Below are 12,830 nucleotides of genomic sequence, written 5' to 3'. Positions count from 1 at the left end.
TTTATCTACTACACTTGTAATATGCAAAAATGAATAAAGAATTCAAAAACAAAACATGTGTTACACACACAATATATAGCCCCTTAAAAAAAAATATGGGCGCCCCCCACCCCCGGTACCAAAATAGAGGCATGAAGGATGCCCATTCTCTCTTGCCACTGTGAAATCCCCAAATGCCAAGCTGAACTGTACCCCCTGCAGGACCCCTCTCCCCGCACTTCAATAAATCGGCAGGAGGGGGGATGGTCACTCACTCCTGCTGCTGCGAACATCTACCCCCCCGGCCAGCCCCCCTTCCTGAACTGACTTCTCCCCTATTTTACCAAAAATCAGCAGGAGTGATGCCCATGCCCTCCTGCCACTGGAAGCTCCCCCATCACCTCTAAATTACATGACAGCACGAGGGATGCTCAGTCCCTCCTACTTGCAGCCTGCTACTCCAAAATGATGGGCCTTCCCCTTCCCAGTGCATTCCAGGATGCCTAAGGCCCCTCCCCAAGGGAGAAGCCTTAAGCATCTGAGCCAATCAGCAACTTAAGCTCCTCCCTGTGCATCCCGGAATGCACTGGGAAGGAGAAGGCCCACCATTTTGGAGTGGCGGTCCTATGAGCAGGAGGGACTAGGCATCCCTCCTGCTGTCATCGTAATTTAGAGGTATGGAGGAGGGGGCCAGGGTGGCATCCAGTGGCAGGAGGGAGTGGGCATTCCTCCTGCTATTATCGAAGTGTGGGGAGGGGGACCTTGCAGGGGGTGTGGTTCAGCTTAGCACGTGGGGGGGGGGGGGGAGGAAGGAGTTTGCAGCAGCAGGAGGGAGTGGGTATTCCTCCACCTCTACTTTTGTTCCAGGGATCATCGGGAGGGAAGACTCAACCTTTATTTTTTTATGGGCCAGATATGCATGTGCTACATACACACACATAGTATCTGTGCCCATAGGGAAAAAAATAAAATAACATGTCAGATCTATCAGTAACACAGTTTTTTTGAGTTGGTATTACCGATCCAATTATGACATGCAATGTTAGGCCATCGATTGACTGGCAGATTTTAATATTAATATCCTCATTTTAATTGTAATGAGGTCATTTGCATACCAGAATCGGAAAATGTACGACTGCACAGAAAACCACATGGTGAACTGTTTTCAACATCGGGTTGGCAAAATGTACATCGGGTCACTAAACGTACACAATTGGAAAGTTTTGTGCATCTAGTCCTCTGAACCATAGCCTCCAGAAAACATGCTCCCAACCCCCGATCCCCTAATCTAAGTCTTACCGCTTGTAGTGGGTGAGAATTTTGGGCTCTGATCTTGCACACCCTGTTGGGTTGATCATTAGTGGCAGTTCCATCAGTGGATGTCGTCCATAGCGAAACAGATAGTTCTGACAGTTTTCAACCCCAGGTAACTGAAGAGAATAGAGAAGGAGAACTAAACATGGGACATTTTATTAGAGATCCTGTACAGCCATATGACAGCACTTGGCTCATTTTACAGCCTGAGTCTGTGCCTCTTGCTTACTCTCTCCTCTGCAGTTACATTAGCTATATGAAACTCCCAATTTCTGTCTAGTACTAATGTTGCTTCTAGTCCTCATGAAATACCCAATATAGTTTTTGAAACTCCCTTCCAGGCTAACATACCGATTCTGCAATGCGCAGCACTGCATGCACCGTCAGACCAAACAGCTCCTCTCCTTTCAAGTATTCTGGAAAGAGCCGCAACATGTCAGTTTCTCCCCTCATCTTCGCCACAGGTTCAATGATTCGATTCCAAACAGCTAAAGAGAAAATACACCCAGAGATTAATCTCTACTCTGCTTAAACCCCACTGTAAAGACTAAAAAGTAGTCAAAAACTGAAACCCCTCCCCCTTTATTGAGGTCTAATTTTTCCAATCCAGTATAATTAGAATTTTAAGGAAAATTTTTCCTATTGTACTATACTATTGAATTGTTTATTTTCCTTTTTGCTATTTTATTTATCTTTTTGATTATAATGTTAACAATGGTTGAGACTGGTATTGGAATATTTCTTTGAATTGACTGTTTATTATGTCAAATTATAAAATTAAATAAAGATTTATAAAAAAAAACAAAAAAAAACTGAAACCCCACATTGAGATTAATCTCCACCCACATACAGATCTCCAAGGTCAGATTAAACTTAAAAAAATAAAATCAATAGTTAAGCTTAAAGAAACAAAATGTTTATGTGCTCCCCTTTAATCAGGCCTTGACTATCTCTAGAAGCTCCGCTTCCTCTAGGTTCAAAGAATCTCACCTTGAGGAGAGGAATCCGTCAGCACTATGTCTTCATGCCCGTACTCAATCACCTGCACCATGAACTCAGGCCGGCTGTTATTCTCATAGATGCTGCAACGGTAACAGCACCGCCGGTTGTTGTACCGCATGCTCCAATAGATGCGTGTAGACTCATATCCCACAGGGTATAGTGCTGTCACACTGTGGAAGTCAGGCATTTGGTGTGGTAACAGCTGGCCAATGGCATGGAAGATCAGGCCACCAACACGAAACATGTGAATACGTTCACCACGTTGAATTATGCTGGCAATCTGATTCACCTCATCCCGCTCAATATAAACACGACGGAAGACTGTGAAGGAGCTGAGCTCATGCTCGCAAGGCCCTTTCAGCTTATGCAGTGGGCACAACATGGTCTTATCTTTGAAGAACATACATTTGGTGCGTATGGCGCAGGCAAAGTGATAGACATTGGGGCATCGAATGCGATTGCAGCTATTGGTGGCACCAGTCTTTTGACAGAGGGTACACTTGGTAAGAAGTCCACGATGCAATGCCACCTCTACATTAATAAGGGCACCTCCTTGAGTCTCATATACCTCAGTGGACCACAGGGCACAGTTCAAATGAACCCAAAGATCAAGGTCAAGGTTAAGTAGGCGAGCAGGTCCATCGGTGGCCCCATCGCCTTCCTCATGGCAGAAGCAGCACTTGCGCAAGTCCTGGGGAAGGGTCTCAGGCCGCAGCGTGGTCCCCAATTTCTCAATAAACTCAGAGATCTCCTTCTCACAGTCTCGTTTTGAACCACCCTTCTGGATGGTGATCAAGATGCGTAGGCGCTTCCAACGCAGTCCCTTCCACTTCTTGAGACGAGGTCTGGATTCCTCACCATCTTCTGAAGGTCGTGAGCGCTGCTTGATCTTCAAAGGCTCTTTTAGCTCCTCCCTGGGTGGAGATTGGGAAGGGAGGGATGGAGGGCCTGGTGGCACAGAATCTTCCTCTGGTACTGGTTCTGACTCCATGTTTCTAGGTTCACCAGGACTAGATGGGGAGGGGGCAAAGGGAGAGAGAGGTGGGGATGATTCCTCAGGCATGATGGGAAGATGGCGTACATCCAGATTTGAAACATGATCCACATAATGATGTTGAACCTTTTCCAGCACTGGGTCTTCCTACAAAGATAGGAATAGCAAAGATACTTATTTGGAATAGGCGCTCTCCTTAGACACTGGGATAAATCAGACACACAAACAAATGACATTATCTCACAGCACCAGGATAGAATAGCAGAGATCAGAATTCATATGATGCATGAACCTTCTCACACATTGTGGTCCTGCAAGGGTTCCTCAGCTAATATAAACCTTAGCATTAACTCTTAGGAAGGAAGGTGTGTTTGTGTGCCTTATTTATCCTACTGCTACAAAGAAACACAGGTAAGAATTCCTTTCTCCATCAACAAACAGGATAAATCATCTACACAAATGGATGCTCCCAAGCTAAGAGTTACAGCAGGATATTGACACCATACAAAAGAGCATCTTTTTAAAAAAATCTTTATTCATTTTATAAACCAACACAAAGTGTATCATATTATCAACAGTTAACAATAAAGACAGCACTTAATTCCATCAAATAATATAATAAGTACATATCCCTCCCCCCTCCTTTCATACAGTATAAAAACAATCAAGAACAATACAAATGATCAAGGTAAACAAAATTACAACAAATAATTAATTAAATACATATCCCCACCCCTCCCACCCACCCTTCCTGGATGTGTATAATCAATGGGCAAAACTAGTAATCAATCTTTACAAAATTTTGTCAGTGGGTCCCAAACATCCTTGAATTTCTTATAATGTCCCAATTGTATTGCACTCATATGTTCAAATTTATAAGTTTGGCACAAGGATTCCTACCAAAAACTATAGTTTAACCTGTCCCAATTTTTCCAAATAAGCTGTATGGCAACTCCCGTCATGATGAAAAGTAATTTATTGTTATATGAAGTTATTGGACTCTTAGCCATCAATAACATAACAAACAGCACTATGTCATACGTCAATGCCAATGGAACTTCCAGTATTCTATATATTTGACCCCAAAATGGATCGCCAAAAGATAAGTATCAAGGGACAAAAGAGCAGATGATCCAGTGTCCCTATATCAAGATGACAAATGCCAGCATCTATTTGACTTAGAACTATCTAATTTTTGTAATCTTAACAGGGGTCCAAAAACTTCTATGCAACAAAAAAAAAAAACACGTTTGTCTCATAGACGCTGACACTGTACATCTCATCCTCCAAGTCCAAATTCGTGGCCATTGAGATGCAGAAATCTGCAGCTTTATCTCAATGCTCCAATGTCTTTAAAACTAGTTTTGGGTTTCTTATTCAAAAATTCAGATATTAATTTATACCACTTGGCTGCCTGATGCCCCAGCAAATCTGTCTGGAAGCACAGACCCAGCAAGCTATACTGAGTTTTTAAATTGCGCCAATCAGGGAACCCCTTCTGAATGGCCTGCTTCAACTGCAACCACTTATATACTTGAGATTGTGCGATACCAAATGTTTGTTGCAGTCATGAAAAGTCAAGCATCTTTCCACCTGATAACACATTATCCAGTGTGCATATGCCAGCCTGCTTCCAGAGGATCTTAATCTCACCAATCTGAATCTTGGAGTTCAACCAGGATTGACACATATATAACTGAATCGGAATAGGTATTAAGAGCATCTTTAAAGAATCTTGAACAGGTAAATAACTGACTGACTTGAAAAATATTACTGTGTGATACTACAGCACTTGGTGCTAAAAAGATTTGTTAAGCATTGTGCTAATATCCTGGGGTGTAACTTCAGCAAATATGTTTAGTGTTGACATATATGATGAAGTCTTGAAACTGTACTGACCCCACCTCTAATATTTTGCTGTATAAGCTTTGTAGTACCTTTGTCTAGTGCTCTGGAGGAGGTCTGGTCTTCCCATTTCATGAATGAATTTTGCAGGCCATTGTGTGTGAGAGAGGTGTTGCCCACTTCCTGTTAAGCTGACGGTTTTAGAATGGACTACCTTAAGTGGTTGGCCTTAGAAAGGCCTTTAGCCACTAGTTGTTCTACTAGTTTGTGTCAGCCATGTCTATAAATTTCCTTCATGCAATACACTGAAGTAGTAAAGGTAGATTTCATGACCATTTTTAAGGCAATTTTATGACTAGTAAGACATTGCTTGACATTTAGTTTCTCTTCAGATACTATAAAAAACTAGGAGGCCAAGTAGAAAGCAATGTTGAGAGAAAAAAAATCTTCAGTGGGCCTCTTTGGGATTTCATTTCTTTTAAGAATTAAAAAAATTAACTTAGGAAATAAAAACAGAATTTAGTCATTCACAGGTTAAGAGACCTAACTAGAACAAGTCCATTTCATTTGACATAACACCTATGCCATAGGTTTACAGAGTTAAAACAACAATATATAAGGGAAAGCATAGACAAAGGAAATCAAAGAATGAGAAAAAAACAATGAGACAAAAGTAAAAGGGTCTAAGTTGCAATCAGAATAAACTAACTGTTATGTTCAAATATTTTTTATTAATTTCAACTACAAAGCATGGCAACAGTCAAAACAATCAGCAAAGTCATCCAATACACAGAAATTCCCTCCCTACCCCCCCCACCCAACTCCAACGAGTCCAGTGCCATGTCGAGAAACAGAAGGCCACTCTCACAGATTCAATAATCTATTACGGGCATGAGGTGTAAGGTCCAGCCAAAAGCGTTCCCAGATCCAAGAAAATTGGCGGCCCGGATCTCTGTCCAGGTCTCCCACCAATCTTCGCTCCAACGTCACATGAATAATCATCAGGGATCTCCATTGAGCATAGGAAGGGGGGTCCCGGGACAACCAGTTAGTAAGAATTGCCTTTTTCCCCAGCAGTAGCACTCTGGTCACAAAGGCTGACATCCCCTTAGGTTTTGGTGCGGCTATATTATAATAACCAAATAAAGCTCTCGGCTGAGGAAGCCAGCGCCTGCCCCAAAGTACTGTAGTATAGTGACCCAGTCTTTTCCAAAACTGAGAATCTTGGGACAGTTCCAAAGCATATAACCCAGGGAGGCATGGGCCTGAGCACATTTCGGGCAGGAATGGTGTAAAGTAATTCCCATCTGGGATGCCTGCTCCGGTGAAATATACAGTCTCAGAACAATCTTCAATTGTAATTCTCAATGGGTAATATTAGGAGACACCTTTTGAATGTGTTTCAACACCCGGTGTAGCTGTTGTCCCGTTAAAGCGCATTGTAAATCCTCTGCCCAAGAGGCAGCCAAAATGTCCGAATTCGGACCTGGTTGGCAGTCCCGGATACCCACTATATGAAAACGAAGTGGAATCATCTGTTGTGCAGAAAGACTAAAATGTTCCGAAAGAGCTTCCCGATTGTCCTCAGTCAGGCATTCCGCCGGTAAAGAGTGAACATAGTGACGTATCTGATAATATGCAAAGAGATCCGTGTCCAATAAATCAAATGTCTGACGTATTTCCGAAAAGGTTGCCAGTCGTCCCTCCTCCAAGAACAGATGGAAGAGATATTGTAATCCATTCGCCCCCCATCTTTGGAAGGACGTATTTTGTATGCCCGGCTGAAATGAACAATTGCCCTGGATGGGCAAATACAGAGAGACTCCAAAAGGCAATTTAGCAGATTTACATACCCACTGCCAAGTTTGCTGTGCAGGAGCAAATATAGGGTATGCGGACATCAATGGGCGTAACTGCGGGTTGGCCATATGGAGAACATAGCTGACATGAAATGGAGCCAACAGAGATAATTCAAGTGATGTAACAGTAAAATCAGAGGTACCTCTAAACCAATCATTAATATGTCTCATTTGGCAGGCCATGGCATAGCAGCGCACATTCAATAAACCATATCCCCCCTATCTTTGGGCAAGCACATCCTAAGAAATTGCATTCGGGGTCGCTTACCTCCCCATAGAAAACCTTGAAACCTTCAGTTAGACGTGCATTGTGTGTGTAAGAGAGGAGCAAAGGAAGCACCTGAAATCGATACAGCCATCTTGGAAAGAGTACCATATTATAAAGGGCTACCCGCCCGCTACCGAGAGGGGGAAAGTGGACCAGTTTTGCAGACTTTGTAAAGTATCATGCATTAGAGGCGAAAAGTTACTATCATAAAGAGTCTTAAGATCTCTGGGAATCCAAATTCCCAAATATCGAATCGGAGTCGACGCCCACGTAAAGGGAAAGTCCCCCACCCATGTCTGCTGCAGAGCAATCGGACTAGCTAAGGCGATAGATTTCTGATAATTCAAGGCAAAGCCCGAGTAAAATCTGAATTCATTCAAAGCGTGCATAAGGTGGATGATAGAATGACTGGGGTCAGTGAGCGTAAACAATAAATCATCTGCAAATGCTAACACTTTTATGGAGTGGTCTCCAAAGTCCACTCCAACAATATCAGGATCTTGAGATACGGTACGGAGAAATGGTTCCAAGTACAACAAGAAAAGGAATGGGGACAAAGGACATCCCTGTCTAGTACCTCTTTCTATCAGAATGGGGTCTGTTATGAGCTCATTAACCAACAATCTTGCCCTTGGTGACGAATATAACGTGCCCAGTGCTCTAGCATACCAACCCCGTTATTCCCATAAAGGCCAGCACCTCAAATAAATAAGTCCAATTGACTTGATCAAAAGCTTGGGCTGCATCCAAACTAAGAAGCATCATTGGTATATTTTGAAATTGTGTATGGGCCAATGCCAACAATGCCTTACGAACATTGTGTACCGCCTGTCTGCCGCTCACAAAACCCACCTGTGCCGGAGCGATAACATGCGGAAGAAGAGTGGCTAGTCTATCTGCTAATATTTTAAATAAAATTTTAATATCCACATTTAAAAGAGAAATAGGACGATAGGACTCGGGGGCAGCACTCTCCTTTCCAGGCTTCAATATCAATGTAATCAGAGCCTCATTCTCTTCCATGGGGAAGTGTCTATCTTGTATCACCTGAGTATAATAGTCTCGTAAAAAGGGTCCGATCTGCACTGATAAGAGTTTATAGAATTCTGCCGTGAAGCCATCTGGCCCAGGAACAGAAAAATTTCTTTGGCAGTGAATCGCCTTTTGCAGTTCTTTAGGGGTCAGGGCTGCATTCAGAATTGCTACATCTCGGTCAGATAGCGGCGATATGCCAGATAGTCCCTAATAAGTTATACATCCCCTGAGTCCCGTCGACCATATATCTTCTGAAAATGGGCATGAAATATCTGCGCTATCTGAGTCGTCGAATGCTGCAGATGACCCGTCATCTTTCAATCCCAACACATAACGATGTTCCCGGGCCTGTGCCGTCAGCCTCGCCAACAGCTTCCCTGCGCAATTGCCATAGCGATGATAACGATACTTTTGATATAATAACATTTTGACTGTACGCTCGTGTATATAAGCATTAAGAGTCGTTTCTATAGATATTAAGTGTTCCCTGGAGGTTCGTGTCGGGTGTTGTGTGTAGTGGCGTTTGGCAGCCGCCAATTCTTTTTCCAACCGAATGATTCCTCGGGACAAGCGTCGATTTCGAGCTATAACATATGCTATACAATCACCCCTAAGGACCACCTTAGCAGTGCTCCAGAACAATGCTGGATCATGACGATGCTGACCATTAAATTCCAGAAATTCTTCCCATTTAGTGGTTAAATAGTTTTTGAAATGATCATCGGAGAATAGATAACTAGGAAAGAGCCAGCGCACTGGCCCCCTTAGACCAAAGCCCACATTCACATCAAGTCAAATCAACGCATGGTCAGATGTCACTGCCGGGCCTATACCAGCTGCATCTACATTTAAAAAGGCCCTACTCGTAGTAAGAATATAATCTATCCTAGATTGTGTATTATGGGCACGTGAGCGATGGGTATAGTCCCTTTCTGTGGTATGAAGAAGTCGCCAGGGGTCAACTAAATCCAATGTGGCACAAAGATAGGGAATACCTCTAGTGTGTGTGTCCCCTGTACTATGTCCCGGTGTAGAGCGATCGCAGCTCGGGTCCATGACCTGATTAAAATCTCCCGCTAAGTATACCGGGTCTGTAACTCGCTCTAATAACCTTGTTGTGATTCCCTCAAAGAAAGAGTGGTCATAGGTATTAGGAGCATACACATTAAAAAGATAGAATGAGTATGTTCCTACCGTCAAATGTAACAACACATATCTGCCCTGGGGATCACTGTCGACCACCCTAGCAGTACAGGGCAAGGAGTTACGGATTAAAATCGCTACCCCCGCCCGCTTATGCTGGGACGAGGCTGCATAAACAACACCCATCCATGATCTTCTTAATTTCCCATGTTCTATATCCGTCAGGCGGGTTTCCTGCAAGCAGGCGATGTCGGCCTTATGTCGTTTTAACTGCATCAAGATCTTGGTTCTTTTAATAGGGGAAGTAATGCCGGACACATTCCAGGACACAATGCGCAAAGTGTTAGCTATTGTCTAGGAAAAGTAAAAACACCAATAGATATTGACGAATGCGAATGAGCATTCCACCCCAAGCTCCCAGCCCAACCCAGGGTGTTAGAGTAATATCCAGGACCCGCCCGAGTACCTGCACTTCACTTGGCATTTCCCATAGCATATGTATAGAGGACAGATTTTTCAGATTATGGGGAATCACAAGTACAAGGGGGCACTCGGAGAAATTAAAAGGGGACAGGTTTAGAACAAATGCCAGAAAGTTCTTTTTCACCCAGAGGGTGGTGAATACATGGAATGCGCTTCCGGAGGCTGTGATAGGCCGGATCACGTTACAAGGCTTCAAAGAAGGTTTGGATAGGTTCCTGGAGGATAAAGGAATTGAGGGGTACAGATAGGAGTAGAGGTAGGTTTAGGGATAGTCTGAGACCACTGCTGATGGGCCGCCGCGGGAGCGGACCGCTGGGCAAGATGGACCTCTGGTCTGCCTCAGCGAAGGCAATTTCTTATGTTCTTATGACCCCCCAGTAAGATCCAGATCCAAACTCTCTCGCAGCAGAAATATATACACAAATATCCATAATAGCAAAGGACTCCAACCCAAACCTCCCCTATCCACCCCACTCTCCCACCCATTCCTACCCCCCACTCTCTTGTCTGTACAAGACAACTATAGGTCCACCCTAAGGCGGTCCTAGAGGTGTGAGAGATCACGAAAGAACGCCACTCCATGCCCCGAGTCTCCATCCATACCAAATAAAAACATTATATACAAAGTGCTTGCCTAGTAAAAATAAAGCATTTTGTTGTACAGCTAACCCAAAAAATAAAAGCCCAATAAAAGTACAATCACAGCATGCTACTCCAAACAGAACCAAACCACCCCATAAACTAACAGTAATAACAGGTGGAAGCCCAGAACCCCACAAATGTGGGGGTCCAAGACTCCCAGGGATCACCGATCCAAAAATATTTCAAGCAAATAAAGTTGTGTGCTTCCTGAGTCCAGGCATCCAGTCAAGTAAGGTCAGATTGAGGAAGCACATGGGTATTTATATAATTGGCTGCCTCCATGGCTGTAGCAAAAGCATGCCATTGTCCTTGGTGGTGTAAGCGCAATATGGCTGGATACAGGAAAAGAAAGCGTATTTTTTTTCGGCCAGGGAAGAACAGAGCGGGTAAAATAATTTCCGTCGCTCGGTCAAAGCCACTGAGTAATCCTGAAAAATGCGCACCTCAGAGTCCTCAAATTTTAAGTCCTCGCGGAGTTGCTTGTATTTGCACAAAATTTCAACTTTGTGATTATAATTCAGGAGTTTGGCTATGACCATCTGAGGTCGCGCCTCCCGGGCTTATTCCCTGCCCAGCCGATGCACCCTTTCCAAGCGTATTGGACTCAAGCTCTCCTGCAAGGAAAAGGTGTTTGTCAGCCATACCTCCAGGGCTTGTAGCAGCTTAGACCCCGATACCGTTTCTGGGATGTCCAAAAATCGTAAATTAGATCTACGTGAACGATTTTCCAGGTCATCCAGCCTCTTTGCCTGTTTTTGAGTTAGGGCCTGCAATTCCTTCAGTGTGTCGTCCTGGGTCCTCTGCTCATCATCCAGGCCAGATACCCGGGTTTCTAAAGCTGTCGTGCGGCTCGTTGTTTCAGTAAGTAAATTTTCCAGTTTCAGGAGCTGTTCAGATAATCTGTCAATGCTAGGCTGCATTGCCAACGCCATTGCCTGCGTGAGCGCATTCAGCGCCTCCGGCGCTATTGGTGAACTGCGGTTGAGGTGGACGGTGCCATTTTGTCCGCGCCGTGCTGCGTGCGGCCGTGGTCTTTTTTTTGCATTCTTGTAGCCATCGGCGGCACGGGCGAGGACAGAAATCTTTCCATGTGCTATCAGCGCCTAAGGCGTCCGAACTCGACCGTCCTCTCACCTCCGGCAGCAGATATCGGGGCAATTGAAGACTCGGGGCCCAGGAGCTCAGGCAGCCGACATCTGCCTTGGCTCAGAGCATCATGAGATCCCCATAAACTAACTGTTAAAACATATAAAGAGACAAGGCACGAATACTCAGAAGCCATGAAACATCAGCCTGCACACACTGCAAAGTAACGAGCAGAGAAAGCAAAGTTGCTTACCTGTAACAGATGTTCTCCATAGACAGCAGGGGAATGCAGCCACACTTGTTGGTGAAGTCCGCTGACTGAGTCTGTATGCTGGTGCTCTCGCCTAGCTAGGTAAGTTTTCATTTTTTTAAATTTTATTATCTTTTATTTAAATCAAAGCACAAACTTTGAAAAAGAAATAGAAATACAAATCTTCAAAGAAAAAATTTTTGATCATGTCTTACATACTAAATTACAGTCCACAAAAGGGAGCAAGGGAGAAAAAACCTATCACAACCAAGGGAAGTTGGAATTAAGGAAAAAGCAAAAGGAAATACAGAGACTGTTAATCAAATTTATGTTTGGCCAGATTCCTGGACATTGGCTCCACTATCCTTGAAACTGCTTTGCCTTCCAGGAAAAATTGTAATTGTTCAGGTTCATAGAAGACATAACAATTACTTTGATAGGAAATACAACATATACATGGAAAGTGTAGTTGGAAAAGTAGCCCCCAAATTCAAAACTGATTGACAAAAGGTTAAAAACTTCTTTCGTTGGGATTGTGTCCATTTAAAAACATCAGGGAATATTGCTACTTTAGAGCCAAAAAACTCAGCTTTTTCAGTTTTATAAAATCATTGAAGAATTGCTTCTTTGTCTTGGAGAAAGACAAATGTCACAAATAGTGTGGCTCTGACGGTAATTTCTACTTGAGAGGATTCTAAGAATCCAGTAATATGCAATCCAGTTGGTTTATCTGCCACTGCTTCTTCCTTACTAAGATTAAGGTAATACAGTTTCTGGAGGGCTGCATATCTGTCTCTGAATACTTCAGAACAGAAGTCAAAAATAATTGAAACATTTCCTTAGGAGAATACAATCTAGAGACAGGAAAATTAAGGAGTTGCAAATTTAAGATTTCGATTTGCATTCTCTAGATTTTCTATCTTCCTAATT

General features: G+C 43.5%; 1 protein-coding gene across 1 annotated transcript in view; it reads right to left on the bottom strand.

Moving 5' to 3' along the window:
- The window catches only part of LOC117357250 (histone-lysine N-methyltransferase 2D-like), a 468,534-nt gene that overhangs the window by 28,766 nt on the left and 426,938 nt on the right, over positions 1 to 12,830 (bottom strand). The window contains 3 exon segments of the mRNA XM_033937621.1: positions 1,279 to 1,409; positions 1,645 to 1,781; positions 2,284 to 3,436. Of these exon segments, the coding sequence (XP_033793512.1) occupies positions 1,279 to 1,409; positions 1,645 to 1,781; positions 2,284 to 3,436 (1,421 nt within the window).

Source organism: Geotrypetes seraphini, chromosome 3, assembly GCF_902459505.1.
Source record: "Geotrypetes seraphini chromosome 3, aGeoSer1.1, whole genome shotgun sequence".
NCBI classification, from domain to species: domain Eukaryota; kingdom Metazoa; phylum Chordata; class Amphibia; order Gymnophiona; family Dermophiidae; genus Geotrypetes; species Geotrypetes seraphini.
The sequence above is the reverse complement of the archived record's forward strand: the minus strand, read 5'-3'. Positions and strand labels throughout refer to the sequence as shown.